Raw genomic sequence first — 19,324 nt, 5'->3', positions numbered from 1 at the left:
AATCAAATATATTTTACATTTGAGATTCTTCAAACAGCCACCCTTTGCCTTGATAACAGCTTTGCACACACTTGGCATTCTCTCAACCAGCTTCATGAGGTAGTCACCTGGAATGCATTTCAATTAACATGTGTTCCTTCTTAAAAGTTCATTTGTGGAATTTCTTTCCTTCTTAATGCGTTTACGCCAATCAGTTGTGTTGTGACAAGGTAGGGGTGGTATACAGAAGATAGCCCTATTTGGTTAAAGACCAAGTCCATATTATGGGAAGAACACCTCAAATAAGAAAATAGAAATGACAGTCCATCATTACTTTAAGACATGAAGGTCAGTCAATACAGAAAATGTCAGGAACTTTTTGAAGTTTCTTCAAGTGCAGTCACCAAAACCATCTGTTATGCAGGTGAATGAGGACCCAAAAGCGACTTGGCGAAAACAGAGTCTTTAATCCAGTAAAGTAAAAATACAATCAAATAAAACAATTTCCACTCGTAATGACGAGAACCGACTGGAGACTTGATCTTGAACTGCAGGTTGCCTCGGGAAGGCACTTGAACTTAGCAGACTCAGACACCTGCTCACCACGCAGCATCTGAGGGAAACACGACACGACAGGGCGATACACAAACACAGCACGGTGAACACTAGACAAGGATCCGACAGGGCAGGAACGGAAAACAAGGAGAGAAATAGGGACTCTAATCAGGGAAAAGGATCGGGAACAGGTGTGGGAAGACTAAATGATTGATTAGGGGAATAGGAACAGCTGGGAGCAGGAACGGAACGATAGAGAGAAGAGAGAGAGGGAGGGGGAGAGAGAGGGATAGAAAAAAGGAAGGAACCTAATAAGACCAGCAGGGGGAAACGAACAGAAGGGAAAGCATAATGACAAGACAATATATGACAAAACATGACACCATCAAGCGCTATGATGAAACTGGCTCTGTTGAGGACCGCCACAGGAATGGAAGACCCAGAGTTACCTCTGCTGCAGAGGATAAGTTCATTAGAGTTACCAGCCTCAGAAATTGCAGCCCAAATAAAAGAAAACCACTTGAATTAGTAGGTGTTCTAAAACTTTGGACCGTTAGTGTATATTAATGTATTGTCAAGACATAGGATATCATCATCATGCGGCCATAGACTGTCTTGATTGGCAGACTCTCCTGTAAGCGCGCATTTCTTGCATGATTTCAAACCTCATGATAATTACGCACAGCAATTCCTATGAATGGGTAGAAGTGTATGGTGAGCGAGGTGACAGGATATCTACCTCTAGCACCAGCCCTAGCACACACAGTAGTATCCAGAGATGTCTTTTCCCCATGAGCTTAAAAGACCTTGCATCACATATTTGAGGCGATATTTGATTCCAGCCATGAACTTGGATCTGCTTCCTGTTTTCTTGGTGTAGTCCCAAACAGTGAGGCTGCAAACCTTTGTCACAACCAAGGAAGAGATGCGGTTGATGATATGGACGTCAATTCAACACCTATTCCACGTTGATTCAACCAGTGCATGCCCAGTGGGCGGGTAGGCATCAAGGTACTCTCCCGCGCAAATGTTCTCGCAAATGTTCTCGCACAAAACTTCACGCCGTCTGCTTCTTTCAACCTATAGGGTTCTCGGCTTTGTGCATTGCGGACTTCAAAGCACAAAGTGGTCCGAAGCAGAACGATCATCACATTCATGGTTGCCTTGTGTGGATAGAAGGGATACAGGTATCTCCTTAAGTGACCAGTGTGTACCATACACTCGAGTCAGCTGTTAGCAATCGACCCTGTCTGCTTTATCCAGTACCACATGCGACTTGTCTTCATAGCCATACAGAGGCCCAAAGGCACGTGTGAGCCCACCAGAGAACTTCAGTTTAGGTGCATCAAACAGAAGGATGATGCTGTCGACACGTTCTGCAAACCAGCGCAACACTGCTGGGAAATCATATCCTAAAATAAGAAAGAACAGCACATTAATTTTATGAGTGCATTAAAACAATGGGGGAAAAGTATATAAGGTCAACATGTATAATCCCAGTGGACCTCAAATGTTGTATTGGATTGAGTGTTTTTAGCAGCTCCACCCATATATTATATGAATCCATCGGTCCTCCCATCCCATACATACTGTAATTTAGTGTCATCATCCATTCTGCTTCAAATCAACATCAACAATCACATATGTGCAGTAGGCATGCACTATTGACACGTTTTTTTCCCCATATCAAACAGTTGATTTGAAAATAAGGTCTTGACGATGACGGAGGTGAGCATGCACATCGTTGAGGCAGCCACGGTGTTTCGGTCGATGATCGTGGTTGGGTTTACTTATTTGTTTGTTCATTTTTGGATCGTAACAACAACAACAAAAATCTGAGCTTCTGAGTATTAGGGACACATTACCGGCCTGCTTTTGTCCTAAAATTCTGTCATCATCAGAATATATATGTTATGCAGGTGAGTGAAGACCCAAAAGCGATATAACAGAAACAGAGTCTTTTAATGTCCAAACAGGGAAAACATAAACCCTCAATCTTTACAGGAGATGTCCAAACAGGGAAAACATAAATCCTCAATCTTTACAGGAGATGTCCAAACAGGGAAAACATAAATCCTCAATCTTAACAGGAGAGTCCCCCTTCTAGTAGTTGAGGAGAATTGCAGGGCTAGCGGCAACAGACTGCAGGTCCCTTCGGGTAGGCGCGGGCCGTAGAGGATAGAGACACCTGCTCACACGCAGTATCTGATGAAGAGGCAGATTACAACAGGACGGAACAAGGGCAAAGCAAACAAGAATCCGACAAGGACAGAAGCAGAAACAGAGAGAGAAATAGAGACTTAATCAGAGGGCAAAAGAGGGGACATGTGTGAGAGAGTAAACAAGGTCGTTAGGAGAATGAGGAACAGCTGGGAGCAGGAACGGAAGATAGAGAGAGAGAGAAAGAGAGAGAGAAAGAAACCTAATATGACCAGCAGGGGGAAACGAAGAGAAGAGAAAGCACAGGGACAAGACATAACATGACAATATACTACTGTCGGATTTGAAACCGAAGCAATGGGACTGTGCAAACAAAACCAACCAGCTACAACTTCTGACAAAAAAAAAGACTTTTATTCACCCTGTGAATTTGCCTCAGTCATTCTGGCCGGAGTCTACATTGTGCTGATCCCCTGTACACATACAGTGCAACAGTGCAACAGATGGTTGATCAGACACAGATCACAGAGTTGGAAAGGAAGTACCCGGATTCTACTTTGAATATCATGGGGATTTTAACCACACCAGCGTGTGGTTAACCACACAGGAGCGTCGCAGATACAAATAATTTGTGAAATGTTCAATGAGGCAAGAAACAATTCTGGACCCTGTTTACAGCACTATTAAATGGGCGGTACTGGACCACTAAGTCTATGTCCAAAAGGCTCCTTAACAGCTTCTTCCTCCAAGCTATAAGACTGCTGAACAATTCATTAAATGGCCAGTATTTGCATTGACCCCCCCCCCCTTTTATTCTGCTGCTACTCGCTGTTTGTCTATGCATAGTCGTTTTACCTCTACTTACATGTACAAATGACCTCAAAGACCTCTAATAACCTGTACCCCCTGACATTGATTTGGCACCCGCTGTATATAGCCTTGTTGTTATTTTATTGTGTTACTTTTTTTGACCTTAGTTTATTTAGTAAATATTTTCTTAAATCTATTTTTCTTAAAACTGCATTGTTGGTTAAGGGCTTCACTGTCGAGTATTGACCCATCACCATCGGTTTGCTGTCAAAATCTGCATCCTCAAAGCTGGGAGAGTGAAAGTAATGGAAGCCATATTGTTTCTCTATGGGCAGCCTCTTGTAATATAGATACTTGAGCTCTTTTGTGACTATGTTGACATCCTCCAACATTTCTGCATTTTTGTCCTTCATCCCCCCACTTGACATGATGGTGAAGTGTGTAGGCCTAGTCCTATAGAACAAATAACAGTCCTTGAAGTGTTGGTGAGTCTCTTATTCTGCAGTAAAAGTATGCAAAAAAAGTGTTTTCACTTCCTCTAAAAAATAAAATAAAAAGCTGGAAATTGTGAGCAAAACAGTGGTCTCAGATCTTATGATGCCTGTGTTACATACTCAGAGGGTGTTGACCACAGCTGTTCAAGTGCAACTAACACAGACATAATGTCAGTTGGGATTAGTTGGAGGATAGCAATGTTTTACTAAACAGGGTAATAAGAAAGGGCTCAGACATAAGAATGTACAGCATAGGATAAACATTGAAATTGGCAGCCCTTATGCCAATCCAGAAGATAAATAGGAAGGCAAGTAGGCCTATGGATTTCACCAGCCAGTGAGACACTTTGTCTGGATGGGAATGGGATTTAATATACATATTAAAAGTAATCCATTCCATCCAGTGTAAGTAACATTGTAATATTGAATGAAAAATCTAATGAACCATCTGGTGAACGTTCCAAGGCGGGAGGCTTGCTGTAGTGGCAGTGCTCTGTCAGTTGAAAAAAACGTATATTTGACCTGACTGTGAAACCTCACACCCACCCTGTCAGGCCTGGGCGAGACAGATCGGGGATAGACAGACAGACAGCTAACCGTCGGCATCCGTTTTCCCTCTCAATTCAGATATTGAAGTGTAGGCCTACAGTTTTTTTAGCAGTTAGCTCCACCTGCCATGGAGAATATCTGGATGACTTGAGTCGAATTGATACGAGGTGAGTTCCTGTTAAAACTATTAACTAGCTCGTTAGCTGATAACAGTCAAAGAGCTTTCTAATTGGTGATATATAGCTAGCTTTCTCATGAAACAGCACCATAAATAACGTTACTGCCTTTGACCACAACATCAACTTCTTCGCCTTGCTAGCTAGCTAACTGTTACTCTCTAGTAGCATAGGAAATTCTGAGGTGATTCTGTTTTAGTAGCTAGCTAGCTAAGTTTGCTTACTACCATGTGGATGAAGATCTTTCAGCCAACCAGATAGCCAACGGTATGTCAAAGCAGATTTAAAAGAAATAACGTTTAGCTAAAACAACACAATTTGTTTAGCGAGCAAGCTACTTGAGGCGAATCATTCACCAATCGGAGCTAACAGTTAACGTTAGTACTGTAACAAGCAAACACCTCTTTCTAGCGTTTAGCTAGCTAGCTAGCTAGCTCACTTATTGATTAACCAATAAGTTATTGATTAACCAACCGAATGTTTTTCACCCAAACTGTTAACCCAAATCCAATGACATGGTGACATTTGTTATAGATTTCACGTTCACGTTAGTTGACATCTCAACCAAATGTAAATCAAGACTAGACCATGACGTCTTTGCCCAGACTGCTCTCAACTCCACATGCTGTTGGGCTTAAGTTACTGTTTGTCCTTTACCCTACAAATTAACACATGTCAAATAATTAACTCCGTTCAATGACTGGTACCTTGTATTTTGTTTTAGACAACATGACTGTGTAACGTTAACGGTACTGTCAATGAAGGAAGTAACTACATTTGGTTGCAGATATGGCAAAGCAGCAGACATACTGTATCAAGGCCTCTTAAGAGAGACAATGTTGGAGACTGAGGAATGCACCAAAGGGTGTTTCACCCCCCATTCTACCAGTGAGCACTTCACTATTGATGATGTTGACGTCTTCAACGCCCCCAACCCACCACTTCCCTTCTCACACCCATTTCACCCAGAGCCTTGGATGGGATGTGAGCCAAATAGAAACATGGAGATTGGTGAGCATTTGTTGTAGCAGAATATAGGCGAATAAATGTGTTGCCTGAGTAAGCAGTAATAAATTGAAGAACGATAATGCCATCCCTATTTGTGTTAGTTTTATGTTTGAGTTTTAGCGAGGTGTGCTTAGCTATATGCCTTTTTCTGCAATATCACTTCAGATAACTCCTCTGGTCCTGTCATCGTGGGAGAGGGCACTCTGTTGGAGCCATTTTCATTGACAGTACCTGTCAGGTCTTCACCTTATGAGTGTACGCTCTGCCATAAGATGTTTGGAACAGCCAACACACTCAACAAACATTTACTGACCCACCAACAGGAAAGACCACATGTTTGCCCCATCTGCCAACGAGCATTTAAACGTCATGATCACCTGTGAGTCATATCCCCCCGCTCTAGAAGCAATAATTATGTATTAACAATTACACTGAGTGTACAAAACATTAGGAACACATTTTTCTCTCAGAACAGACCCAATTCGTCAGGGCATGGACTCTACAAGGTGTTGAAAGTGTTCCACAGGGATGCTGGCCCATGTGGACTCCAATGCTTCCCACCGTTGTGTCAAGTTGACTTGATGTCCTTTGGGTGGTTGACCATTCTTTATACACATGAGAAACTCTTGAGCGTGAAAAACCCAGCAGCATTACAGTTCTTGACACTACTACCAAACCATGTTCAAAGTCAGTTAAATATTCAGACTTGTCCATTCACCCTCTGAATGGCACACATACACAATCCATGTATCAATTGTCTCAAAGCTTTAAAATTATTCTGTAACCTGTCTCCCCTTCATCTACACTAATTGGATGTAACATGTGACATCAATAAGGGATCATAGCTTTCACCTGGTCAGTCTATGTCATGGTAAGAGCAGGTGTTCCTAATGTTTTATACACTCGTATGTTTTTTGATACAGTCATTTGACATTTCAATGCCCTAATGAAAATGATAACATCTCTCTGCAGCAATGGCCATATGTTGACCCATCAGAAACGCAAGCAGTTCCGATGTGCTGAACCTGGGTGCCAGAAGAGCTACTGTGATTCTCACTCCCTGAAGCGCCACTATATCTCTCAGCATGGTCTCCCGCCCATGTCCCAAAGCCCCCCGAACCCAGCCCACTCTGCTACTACCCAGTGGGAGCATGTGGATAGTGCTGCATATTTGGGAGGTTCGACAGCTCACTGTAATTACCGTCCCATGTTCCTGACCCAACCCAAACCGACATCAGACACTCAACAGAAGGTCGCTGATTACTCTGGCTTTTTCAGCTTCAACAGTTACAAGGGGTTTGCTCCTCCAAGTGGCTTACAACTGAACAACTACTCAGAGCAGAACATCTCTCAGTCAAGGCCTATCTTAGTCCTGGACACCTGGATGCAGCAGTCTGACAAAGGTCCTTGTGAGTGCCCAGGCGAATTAAATCCACCCCAGTGGGCCCCTGAGCCTAGTAACGTCACTGCTACTTTACCATCACTACTTCCTGGAGTGGATGGCCCAAGTCCCCATGGCTGGGAGAATGTAGTTGACTTCCCTGTATCTGACCTCCAAGTTCTTGAAGAAATGTTGTCCTGTCATCCCTGTAGTGAGGCTGGTAACCGAGAGTGTTTAGTGAAGCCAGCGTCCCCGGAGAAGAGCTACTCTCCATCTAAGCAGGAGCAGTCGATTTATGGCCAGATGAACTCGGATGGGAAACCCCAAGTTAACACTCAGCTGCACTCTTTTGAACCAACAGCAAGCTCAGATTCCAGTGTAACATCTATGTCGTTTCCCAACACTGTTTTCATCCACTCAAGCTCAAGTCTTCCAAACAAGCCCAACCCAGTCCCACCTATCCCGCCGCCACCAGCCATCGTCCTACCCTGCCTCTACAGTGTGCAGAAGTCAGAGTCTTGTAATGCAAAGAGCGACAGTAAGAGAAAGAGAGAGAGGAGGAAGAAGGGGAGGACTGTAGAGCTTCCTGCTCCACCTCTCCCCACACCTCGCCCCACCTCTCTCCTGGCTCCACGACGTCCCCGCCCTCGGCCACACTACCTTGTCTCCCCAAGCCAGGTGGCTATGGCCTCTTTTAGCTCAGACAGCAACCCTCGGCAGACCTTCCAGGTATGTGCACTACTAGCAGTGCTCAACAATTGAACACTTGCCAGTTTGTTTATCAATACTGTATTTATAATATTTCCATATTCCCCCGTACAGGGAAGAAATGTCAGTGTGCCAGGAGAGGGACAACCGTGTAGTGACGGGTAATGATGAATAGAAATAAAAATGCACTGTTTCATGAGCTGAAATATAAGATCCTAGAAATTTTCCATACGTACAAAAAGCTGATTTCTTTCAAATTTTGTGCACAAATTTGTTTAAATCCCTGTTAGTGAGCATCTCTCCTTTGTCAAGATAATCCATCCACCTGACGGGTGTGGCATATCAAGAAGCTGTGTAAACAGTATGATCGTTACACAGGTGCACCTTGTGCTGGGGACAATTAAATGCCACTCTAAAATGTGCAGTTCTGTCACACAACACAATGCCACAGATGTCTTTAAGTTTTGAGGGAGCGTGCAGTTGGCATGCTGACTGCAGGAATGTTTCTCTTGCCAGAGAATTTAATGTTTAATTTCTCTACCATAAGCCGCCTCCAATGTCGTTTTAGAGAATTTGGCTGCACGTCCAACCAGCCTCACAACCGCAGACCATGTGTATGGCTTCGTGTGGCAGTGGGGTTATGGTATGAGCAGGCATAAGCTGCAGACAACAAACACAATTGCAATTTATCTAGATTCTCAGGCCCATTATTTATTTTTATTTTTTTGTATCTGAATGGCAGATGCATATCTGTATTCCCATTAATGTGAAATCCATAGATTAGGGCCCAATGAGTTTATTTCAATTGACTGATTTCCTCATATGAACTGTAGTAACTCAGTAAAATCAAAGAAATTGTTGAGTGTTGTGTTTATATTTTTGATCAGTAGAGATTGGCCTCTTAACTGCTGGCCTTCTTCCCATAGGATATTCCCTAGCTCTCACAAGACAGAACAGAGCTACAAGTCCAGGTCCTCAAGTAGACCATGTGCACCCTCTATTAAAATGGAACCTAACTCTCCAGAGGTAACGGCCATATTATTATTTACATTATGATATTATTAAACATTAGTCATCTTTGGGCGCTATATTTATTACATGTCCAGATGTCAAGTAAGCACAAGTATCTTTTTTTGTAAGTGCAAACTTGTCTATTTGTGCCTATGATGTTTCCTGTAGCCTGGAGAGAGAGCACCACAGACTCTGAGGTCTCCATCTAGAACAGAAGACATGCCTCTGTCTCCTTTGGTCATCCCTGTTTCAGTTCCAGTCTCTGCGAAGACTGATCCTGACACTCCTTCATCACTCAATGTAAGTATAGGAAAAAAGAGATCAGTACAACGGTCAGTGCCTTCTTAAATAATTACCTGTACACTGATAACCCCCCCTGTGGTTGGTTGTGTGGCAGGCAGAGAACCCTCAGAATGGTTCAGGGAGGTCAAAGAGGAGCCGGCGTCTTGACTTCATGAAGACTCTGATCATTCCTCCCCCCATGCTCCCACAGCCGTCCCCACGGAGGCTCCTAGGCGAGGAGGGTGGGGGTGCTCCCTGGTGTCGTGCAGCAGGCGGCTACCCCAGTCAGCTACGCTCCCCCATGTACCTGGCAGACCACCTGCTCAACCCCAGCTTCCAGCCTCCTCCTTACACACCTCCACCCATGCTAAGCCCCCTACGACCAGGGACCGGCCTGTACTTCAGCACAGTGCCTTGGCTTCATCCCGGCCCTCCTCTGCCCAGCAGCTACACCGCCTCTTTGGGTTTGTTTTTCGCGTTAGGAAGTATCTTCCCAGATTCAGAGTTTTGCCACTGAAATACGTGAAGAACTTTATATTTTATGGCTTCTGCTTTTCAGATGGAGCTGATGGAATCTCCTTGATGATGGACGACACAGTGGTCAACATAGAGCCGTACGTTTCTCTCTGAAGTGTGTTCAGCCAAAGCTTTAGTGTTACAATTCATGAGAGTCAGTCTGTCTATATACGGTGCATTCGGAAAGTATTCAGACCCCTTGACTTTTTCTACATTGTTACATTACAGCCTTATTCTAAAATTGATTAAATATTATTATTTTTCCTCTCACTTACGTAAAAATATTTTAAAAACTTGAAATATCACATTTACGTAAGTATTCAGACCCTTTACTCAGTACTTTGTTGAAGCACCTTTGGGAGCGATTACATTCTTGAGTCTTCTTGGGTATGACGCTACAAGCTTGGTACACCTGTATTTGGAGAGTTTCTCCCATTCCTCTCTGCAAATCCTCAAGCTTTGTCAAGTTCGATGGGGAGCGTTGCTGCACAGCTATTTTCAGATCTCCAGAGATGTTAGATCGGGTTCAAGTCTGGGCTCTGGCTGGGCCACTCAAGGACATTCAGAGACTTGTCCCGAAGCCACTCCTGCGTTATCTTGGCTGTGTGCTTAGGGTTGTTGTCCTGTTGAAAGTTGAACCTTCACCCCAGTCTGAGGTCTTGAGTACTCTGGGGCAGGTTTTCATCAAGGATCTATCTGTACTTTTCTCCGTTCATCGTTGCCTCAATCCTGACTAGTCTCCCAGTCCCTGCCGCTGAAAAACATCCCCACAGCATGATGCTGCCACCACCGTGCTTCATAGAGAGGGATTGTGCTAGGTTTCTTCCAGATGTAAATCTTGTCATTCAGGCCCAAGAGTTCAATCTCAGGTTCAACAGAAGAAGAATCTAGTTTCTCATGGTCTGAGAGTCTTTCTGTGCCTTTTGGCAAACTCCAAGCGGGCTGTTACGTGCCTTTTACTGAGTAGTGGCTTCCGTCTGGCCACTCTACCATAAAGTCCTGATGGTGGAGTGCTGCAGAGATGGTTGTCCTTCTGGAAGGTTCTCCCTTCTCCACAGAGGAACTCTGGAGCTCTGTCAGAGTGACCATTGGGTTCTTGGTCACCTCCCTGACCAAGGCCCTTCTCCGATTGCTCAGTTTGGCCAGGCGGCCAGCTCTAGGTCTTGGTGGTTCCAAACTTCTTCCATTTAAGTATGATGGAGCCACTCCGTTCTTGGGGACCTTCAATGCTGCATAAATGTTTTGGTGCCCTTCCCCAGATCTGTGCCTCGACACAATCCTGACTCGGAGCTCTATGGACAATTCCTTTGACCTCATGGTTTGGTTTTTGCTCTGACATGCACTGTCACCTGTGGGTCCTTTTTATATAGACAGGTGTGTGCCTTTCCAAATCATGTCCAATCAATTGAATTTACCACAGGTGGACTCCAAGTTGTAGAAACATCTCACGGATGATCAATGGAAACAGGATGCACCTGAGCTCAATTTCGAGTCTCATAGCAAAGGGTCTGAATACTTATGTAAATACGTTGTTGTTTTATTTTTGTAAATTTGCCAACATTTCTAAAAATCTGTTTTCGCTTCATCATTAGGGGGTGATGTGTGTAGATTCCTGAGGATTTGTACCTATTTGAGAATAAGGCTTTAACGTAACAAAATGCGGAAAAGGCCAAACGGCCTGAATACTTTCCGAAGGCACTGTATAAGGAGCCTGTGTGATTTCCAGGAGAATCAACGTGGGCCAACGTTTCCAAGCTGAGATCCCACCCATTCGTAACCTGCTTCTAATGCTATATGATGAGCACCCTGCTCAGCTTGTCTGGGCTCCATGGGGAGACATATCCAGCAACGTGGAAACACAAAAAGGGGGTGTGTTTCTCTTTTTAACGATCACACACACACGGTTGTACTATATATTGGTATGAGCTACTGTATTGGTAGTACAATTGATACTAGGTTGAATGCAGGTTAGGATAACATAATAATTCCAGTTTGAAAATAGACAAATTCATGGGACCAGCACCGTTGCTGATTCTACAGGATTAGCATTGAAAACATGACCCGCGGTCGGGGAATCAAGTAATAAAGTTGCTGTAGATATTTTTTTAAACTTTGAAATGAATAGAATGACAGTAAAGCAGTTATGATATGTGTTTGCTGAGTAGTTAGCCAAAATATACCATGTTTCTCACTTTGATGGCGAAATTTCTGTTCTGCTAAAACTCACTTCAAGCAATTTTAGCTCGCATTGCTGGTCCCATTGTTTAGAATTCTTCCGCATTCATGCAAGGAGTTATGGGATATTAGAATTCTCTTGTCCTAACTTGGGTATCTTCAACCTAGACCTGATGTCGACATGAAATGTGAGAGGTGACTTGTCGTCTTGACTGTTTTTCCAGTGACTAAACTGATAGACTTGTGCTGTTCCAGCGTGCTGCCAGGAGGGGGCACCAACACAGAGTTGGCCCTCCACTGTCTGCATGAGGTGCAGGGAGACATTCTGGTGAGCAGTACAACAGTATGGTACCTGAGCTCAGTTCAAATTGAAGACAATGTTGATTCTTGACAACTTATGGTATACGTCGTGTGTTGTGTCCCTAGGCTGCACTTGATTTACTGTTAGTCAGGGGAGACTTCCGTTCCTCAACACACCCTTTGTGTGACTATCACTACCCAGGTACCCAATTTGATACTCTGAAAAGTGGAATGAAGATAAATGAGTTATGAATATTGACGCACATTTCAAGACTATTCAATTATGTCCTTTGATGTTTACATGTTTAGTTCAAGCCATGCAGTACATGCTACTAATACTTGGCTGACAGGTTCAGATGATTGGAGTCCTCAAGAGAAGAAACTATTTCGTAAAGCGCTGCTCACCCATGAGAAGGACTTCCAGCTTATTCACAGTGTGGTAAGAGAATCACAATATTGAAATGTCCAAATACACTGACTGTACAAAACATTAAGAACACCTTCCTAATATTGAGTTGCAACCCCATTTCTGCCCTCAGTACAGTCTCAATTTGTCGGGGCCTGGACTCTACAAGGTGTCAAGCATTCCACAGGGATGCTGGCCAATGTTGACTCCAATGCTTCCCACAGTTGTGTCAAGTTGACTGGATGTCCTTTGGGTGGTGGACCATTCTTGATACACACGGGAAACTGTTGAGCGTGAAAAACCCAGCAGCATTTCAGTTCTTGACACAAACCGGTGCGCCTGGCACCTACTACCATACCCCATTAAAAGGCACTTAAATATTTTGTCTTGCCTGTTCACCCTCTGAATGGCACAGACACACAATTGATGTCTCAATTGTCTCAAGGCTTAAAAATGCTTTAACCTGTCTCCTCCCCTTCATCTACATTGATTTGAAGTGGATTTAACAGGAGACATCAATAAGGGATCGTAGCTTTCACCTGGATTCACCTGGTCAGTCTATGTCATGGAAAGAGCAGGTGTTCATGTTTTGTACACTCAGTGTATACTTGTAATGTCGTGCTGCCATTGGACAGGGTATAGACAGAGAAGGAAGACTGAAGAAATGGCATTGACCTGACAGTTGTCTCACACTGAAGTTACAGACTAAGTCCGTGACGCAGTGTGTGGAGTACTACTATGCAATGAAGAAGCTCAAGAAGTTCAAGCAACGCAGTCGAGGATCAGACAAAAAGGAAGCAGTTGGTGAAGAGCTTGTGAGTTTAGTGTAGTATAGTATTGTGTATTGTATTGTAAAATATGTATTAAACCTTTACAGTACAAACAGTTATGTCAAACATGTCGGACAATATTTTCCAGTGAAATAATTTACACTTCCTGAATATCAGCAGATGGAGTCACCTGGCTGTTGTGAGGACAACCATGTGGGACGGAGAGTGCCCAGGAGGACACTTACTAAACCAGGGAACAGAACTAAAGGGGTACAGGAGGAGCAGACTACCACAGGAGGTGCTTTGGAGTACATCTGTCGAGAGTGTGGGCGGTCAGTTGAACTTCACTAAAACGATGCCAGGGACACATCACAATGATATCGCAAAACATTGCTGTCTTGTTGAGCATTCCCTCGGTTAATTAATCCAGGATGGCATATTGACCCCCCTACCCCTCTATTTCTGAGCACCTTTGATCGCTCTCACGTCATCATAGTGACATGTAAAATTCTGTCCCCCTCCAGGGTATTTGACAAGGTGAAGAGTCGTAGTGCTCATATGAAAACCCACCGGCAGCAGGAGAGGGAGTGGCTGACCAGGTATGTCTGGCCTATGGGCTGCCCAGCAGATAACCCTCATCAAGGAGATCCCGGCCAGGACTCTGCCAAGGTGCCTTTACTCTACTGTACAAGAGGAATCCTTTATAGTACATAGTGGTGAGCACAGGACTGTTTCAGTTACTGGCAAGTCAAGTATATGTCGAAATTCACTCACTATGAATTCATATTGGCAGGTATTTATTGAAAATCACTTTAAAATAATGTTTACCTAAAGAAAGCAACAACAATTGACGTTTTTTTCTCTCCAAAAAACACACCCTACTTTATTATAAGGTTTAGAACTTTATGTGATGTTGCATTCATGTTCCTTTGTCATTCTCTGTTGTTGGACAACACGTTCTGTTATTGTTGGTTCACATTGTCCTAAAGTTTCTAAGCAGCATGCTCTTTTTAAGCAACCTGAAATCCTTGCTAAAATATCCTGTGGTTTTAATTACATTTGTATCAATATGAAAGCCAAAGTTTGCCTGGTATGCTCAATTGAATAATCCATTGTAAAGTAATTCAGTTATTATATGAGTTATTACTCTTTGTAAACAACGACAAGACATTGACAATTGGTCATAAAAAAATGCATATGAATCAGGGTTAGATCCTGGGCAGCTGAGAACAGAGAATGTATTTACTGAACTGTGGCCCGCTCCTCACAAACAGTTTTGGCCTGAGTTTAACACTTCTGGATTGGATCTTGTGTTATGTTCTTTAAGTTAAAATTCTTGATGAACAATCCACTAGTTCAGAAAGAGTATGGGCTTTACCTGACTGGCATGTCCTCTATGTGAGAGTGTTGATGAAAGTTAAACTTGTTGTCTCACTCAGGTGTTGTTTTAAAATAAATGTGTTTCTCTGAACAATGTTGTTTTCAACTATTCCTTTAATTACAACAGTTTTTCCACAGTTAGTGTTTGAGACATTTCTCATTTCTAAATCGACATCATGCTGCAATTACTGTACAAGCTTTTCATTTGAACCAGTGTTTTTACATTATGCAAACCAAGGATAACATGCATTTCTGTTGCCATTCAGCAAGAGTGACTGTACATCTACAACTTCTCACACATTTACATTTAAGTCATTTAGCAGACGCTCTTATCCAGAGCGACTTACACATAGGCTACATATTTTTGAAAGCACTTTACAATGATGTATGATGTAAATCACAACTCAAATGTAGATATGTTGGCCAGAGACTATTTTACATGTAAATACAGACGCCACACAAGTGTGGCTTTGAGTCCAGTAGCTGCATTATTTGCCTTGTCGTTGATTTTTCAAACTCTGCATCCAAGATGAGTTGAAGTCAGATACATCTTGGGCATGAATGGAGGCCTATGCACAACATAGTTCTTTACTTTATAAAATAAGGTATGTAGACTGATCACAACTTCTCCCCTCCCACCCAAGCCTTGCTCTCATAGGACACTAAAGACTGATACAGAGTCTGCTTGGCTCCATTCCTGTCACTGCCCCTCTCTTCATGCCCTGTAGACCCTCCCATCAGTTTCTCCACATAGTCACTGTTCTGGTGAAGGAATAGAATATGATCTAAATGCTGGGGCCCCAGAATGGCCCTGCGTTGAGCAACAGTAGTCTCTCTAGGAGCAAAGGCCCTGTCTGCAGGCACAGCAGTAGCAGGGATAGCCAGAAATGTGCGGGCAAGTCTGGCCACGGCAGGGAAGCGATGCTCCTTAGAGCGCCACCAGTGGAGAGGTGACAGGCTGCGTTTGCACAGCGGCTCTGCAATGTAGTTCTCCAGCTGTTGGTGGATCTCCGGCATTCGCTCAGTGGGATCCTCTCCTAGCAGTATGTCGTACATGCTTTTGGGTACATGACTCACTTGCCTATAAGCAGGGGGCTGCAGGTCTCCTTTTAACAGGCTAGACAGTCCTGCTACTCTTCTGGGACCATTTCCAGCACTGCAGCGTGAGCCTTCACCCAGTCCCTCTCCACTGACCTGTGACGGGGCAGTCTGGGACAGCCCCTTTAACTGTTGCTGCAGCACAATAATGTCCCCCTCTTCATTTGATTCACAGGACACAGGTGAATCCAGAGGAGCAATGGTTGACTGTGAGTGATCCAATCCCCGATTCCTCACTTCCTTTTCCCTTCCCTCTTCGCCATCCTCATCCTCGCCTCCTTTGTCACACTCTCTGCTCATTTCCTCCACCTCTATTTGTGCTTGAGCAGATAATAGTTCCTTGACCTTGTCGTGCAGCCTACTACGTGCATGTGGGCTGAGGAAGCGCAGCTCCTTAAACCTTGGGTCCAGGAAAGAGGAGAGGACGGCAGGGCTGTCTAGTAAGGCTTCCTCTTCACCCAGTCTCCACTGTCGCTCCATCCCTGACCGCACCGTCTCCATTACTCCCCGAGCCACAGGGCAGCTGGTCTCTGCGATATGTTGCTCTAGGACACGAGATACACCATGCAGGCACGGCATAAGGGCGGAGATGGACAAATTGATGTCCTCGCTCAAGAAGGAGGCAGCGATGCGCACAGTCTTAAGTACTGGCACCAGTTCTTGGAGGAGGCGCCACTGGTGGTCCGCTAAATTTGGAGCAGCTTTCTGCTCCTCGAGAACGGAGCTCACCACCCACTTCAGCTCGAGCAGACTCTCACACATGTCGATTGCAGTTGCCCAGCGCCCTGGGTCATCCAGCACTAGACAAGCGCCTGCCTTATTCGCTGCTTCTGCCTTGTGTATCAGAGCGGCGGCAGCAGGTGCGTCATGCTGGAAATGTGAGATAATCCTGCGGGCCTCCGCAAGAGCCTGTCTGACAGGTTCCATCCATAGTCCGTCCTGGATGCAGAGTTTAAGGGCTTCCCCTGCACAGTGTAACGCTACCCAGCCTTCTGGGAGATCTTGAGGTGATTGGTGTGGTCCAGCAGTACGATTAACTTTTTCTTTCGGAACTCCCATATTCTCAGTCCCTCTGGCCTCTGAGATCCTGGGAGTGTCATGTACAACACAGAAAACAGAGCTCTGGGGAAGATGAAATTCAGAGAGAACTGCCTTCAGCGTGTCCCCAAATTGAATGAACCCTCTTTCACAAATCTTCTCCCTGATATCGGGCATGGGACAGGTCTGCAGCACACAACGGGCCAAGCGCCAGTCTTTGTCAACAAAATGTGCACTTACAGTGAAGAAGAGGCGACCGCCTGCTCCCACCGCACAACCTGCTACGGACTGCCAGTACTCAGTGCAAAGTGTTATGCAACGTGGAGCCAGGCCAGACTGAAGATACTGCTGCAGGTGCCGTTTCAGAACATCATAGTGATGCCAAAGAAGGCTGCCAAGCTGAGAGGGAGACGGCACTGGGTACTGTGGTTCTAAGTAGCTCAATAGGAGACGAAATCCACTCTCCTCCACCACAGACAGTGGCTGCAAGTCCCTGTACACCATTTCCAATATTAGGTCAGTCAGAACACCAGTACGCTTGCCATTCAATTCTTTGGTGGTGATACCACTACGGTTGGTATCACCAAAGTTGTTGTTCTCACTATATAGTAATCCAGCATTTGAGTTTGATGGTTCCAAATTTTGGCTGGTGACAGGGATTGCATTGGCACCGCCTCCTACATCTAGGGGAGGAGCACATGTGATTCGGGCACGTTTGGCCATCCCTTGTTCAGGAGATAAGTCAGCATCCTGCTGCTCCTCTTTTACAACTATGTGCAAATCTGTCTGGAACATGCATGTGTTGGCTGTGGCAGATGTAGTAGAGATGTTGCAGGGGAATCCGGGCTGGGCCATTGGCTGGAGTGATGTAGCTGGAATCGGGGCCCCGGCCACTGCTGTGTTATCAAGTACAGGTGGCGCGTTGTCGCGTATATTATGTTTGCGGACAAGGTGCTCCCTCATAGTCGTAGTGCTGTTGTGAAAAGACAACTGCCTCTTGCATATATTACACTCAACATACATCTCATTAAGCTGGATGTAGTAATTCCAAACGGTTGACTTGCGCCTATCCAGAACCAGTCCTGTTGCTCCCCGTTCGCCCCTTCTCCTCAAATTTGGGGCCAGACTGCTGGACAGGGGGTACCCTCGGAAATCCATGTTAGAGTTGTCGGAAATCACTGGAATGGTATATATAAAAAAAACATTTTTGTTCAGTGTTCGGTTAAATTGTGTTTTGTTACATAGCTTCCAAATATTAAGATGTACAAATATTTGCCATATAACTCGATCAGTAGCCTACTACACAAAAACAACACCTCATTCAAACGGGCACAGCAAACATGCACCAATTGTAAGATGATGATACACCATCATTTTAAATTTTAATTTTTACCCTCCTTCTCTCCCCAATTTCGTGGTATCCAATTGTTAGTAATTAATATGTTGTCTCATCGCTACCACTCCCGTACGGGCTCGGGAGAGACGAAGGTCGAAAGCCATGTGTCCTCCGAAACACAACCCTACCAAGCCGCACAGCTTCTTAACACAGCGCGCCTCCAACCCGGAAAACACCGTGCAGCTGGCTACCTTGTTTAGCGCCCGGCACCCCACAGGAGTCGCTGGGATATACCATCATTTTAAGCATGCATTGAGATTTTCCTTCCTATATATATCAAAACAGAATAACGATCTCAAGATGTTCTCCTGACTGAAATATTTTCACCGCCAAGGAGTTTGAGGTTCCTAAACTCCTGGGCTGTCTCAATTCAGACTAGGGACCGTTGATCACCTGAGATAAACAATTATGTCCAACCAGCCACTAATTATCTAGAGTCCAGAATAATTTGAATATGAAAAATAAAACATTCACACAAATATAAGAACCCCACGTGAATACCTTCATAAAATTACGGCGCCCGTTGTTTATCTATCACCACCTGGAGACATTTGACCCGTAAAATATGAAATACTTTGGGATATAGTCAAACGTTCATGCGCTCCAGATAAGCTCTTAAAAACGAGAAACCGTCAAATAACCAAATACAATTTTGCCCAAATGAACGCATATATGATATCCTAAAATACCTGTGTTTTCCCCCCGCAAATGGTATTGCAAGCGTATATTGCTGTGATGGTAGGAAAAGCTTTGCTCACAATGAGAACAGTAGACTGCTTTTTTTAGCATCCAATTTAAAGCCAAAACGTCTATGTAAACTTCAACTGAGTGGTTGATAGTCATCCATTGTTTGTAGTAATATTTCGGTGATAGGCGCAATGACACAAATGTATCCAGAAATATTCTTCCTACAACAACGTATCACAGCAGGAGCGTATTCATTATGTAAACGGTTTACGAAACAAATGGTACGAAATGGGAGTTGTCCAATAGGAACTGTCGTTTGTGGTTTCCGTTTGTAGTAAACGGAAGCAATTTGCAACAGACGAAACACCCAGTGTTGCCTACCATCACGTGTTTTTATGACAGATCACCTGATTTGTACTTCCGGCTTCAGTGTGACGTGACGGTA

At 44.3% G+C, this 19,324-nt stretch overlaps 2 protein-coding genes across 8 annotated transcripts; one reads left to right on the top strand and one right to left on the bottom strand.

The window, feature by feature from the left end:
* Window positions 1-4,460: 4,460 nt before the first annotated feature.
* On the top strand, window positions 4,461-14,751 carry LOC124007020 (zinc finger protein 541-like). Of its 5 annotated transcripts, none has more exons than XM_046317280.1 (16): window positions 4,461-4,714; window positions 5,511-5,734; window positions 5,897-6,110; window positions 6,704-7,841; window positions 7,935-7,981; window positions 8,747-8,846; window positions 9,000-9,131; window positions 9,325-9,577; window positions 9,673-9,727; window positions 11,356-11,498; window positions 12,029-12,132; window positions 12,231-12,306; window positions 12,455-12,543; window positions 13,209-13,325; window positions 13,458-13,612; window positions 13,805-14,751. In XM_046317280.1, the coding sequence occupies exons 2-16, from the start codon at window positions 5,560-5,562 to the stop codon at window positions 13,992-13,994; spliced, it is 2,988 nt and encodes a 995-aa protein (XP_046173236.1). In that variant the 5' UTR covers window positions 4,461-4,714; window positions 5,511-5,559; the 3' UTR covers window positions 13,995-14,751. The 5 variants fall into 5 exon arrangements, with proteins under 5 accessions (XP_046173236.1, XP_046173229.1, XP_046173221.1 ...); XM_046317273.1 differs by having other exon boundaries at window positions 9,229-9,577; window positions 13,461-13,612; XM_046317265.1 differs by having other exon boundaries at window positions 9,229-9,577.
* On the bottom strand, window positions 14,743-19,172 carry LOC124007044 (E3 SUMO-protein ligase ZBED1-like). Of its 3 annotated transcripts, none has more exons than XM_046317328.1 (2): window positions 18,694-19,172; window positions 14,743-17,974 (listed from the first exon to the last, which is right to left on the bottom strand). In XM_046317328.1, exon 2 carries the CDS (start codon window positions 17,952-17,954, stop codon window positions 15,279-15,281), a length of 2,676 nt encoding a protein of 891 aa, XP_046173284.1. In that variant the 5' UTR covers window positions 17,955-17,974; window positions 18,694-19,172; the 3' UTR covers window positions 14,743-15,278. The 3 variants fall into 3 exon arrangements, with proteins under 3 accessions (XP_046173284.1, XP_046173267.1, XP_046173275.1); XM_046317311.1 differs by having other exon boundaries at window positions 18,882-19,172; XM_046317319.1 differs by having other exon boundaries at window positions 18,951-19,172.
* Window positions 19,173-19,324: the final 152 nt, after the last annotated feature.

The sequence above is a fragment of the Oncorhynchus gorbuscha genome, linkage group LG02, assembly GCF_021184085.1.
Source record: "Oncorhynchus gorbuscha isolate QuinsamMale2020 ecotype Even-year linkage group LG02, OgorEven_v1.0, whole genome shotgun sequence".
Lineage (NCBI taxonomy): Eukaryota > Metazoa > Chordata > Actinopteri > Salmoniformes > Salmonidae > Oncorhynchus > Oncorhynchus gorbuscha.
Note: the sequence above shows the minus strand (reverse complement) of the source record. Positions and strands in the feature narration are given on the sequence as shown.

Bases quoted from the DNA above. Each gene is read 5' to 3' on its own strand.
- LOC124007020 (XM_046317265.1), top strand. From the start codon at position 5,560: ATGTTGGAGACTGAGGAATGCACCAAAGGGTGTTTCACCCCCCATTCT. The intron at 9,728-11,355 runs GTACGTTTCTCT...TGTGATTTCCAG, and splicing joins ACAGTGGTCAACATAGAGCC to GAGAATCAACGTGGGCCAAC. The intron at 12,133-12,230 runs GTGAGCAGTACA...TTGTGTCCCTAG, and splicing joins AGGTGCAGGGAGACATTCTG to GCTGCACTTGATTTACTGTT.
- LOC124007044 (XM_046317311.1), bottom strand. From the start codon at position 19,035: ATGACTATCAACCACTCAGTTGAAGTTTACATAGACGTTTTGGCTTTA. The intron at 17,975-18,881 runs GTATTTTAGGAT...ATACCATTCCAG, and splicing joins TTTGCGGGGGGAAAACACAG to TGATTTCCGACAACTCTAAC.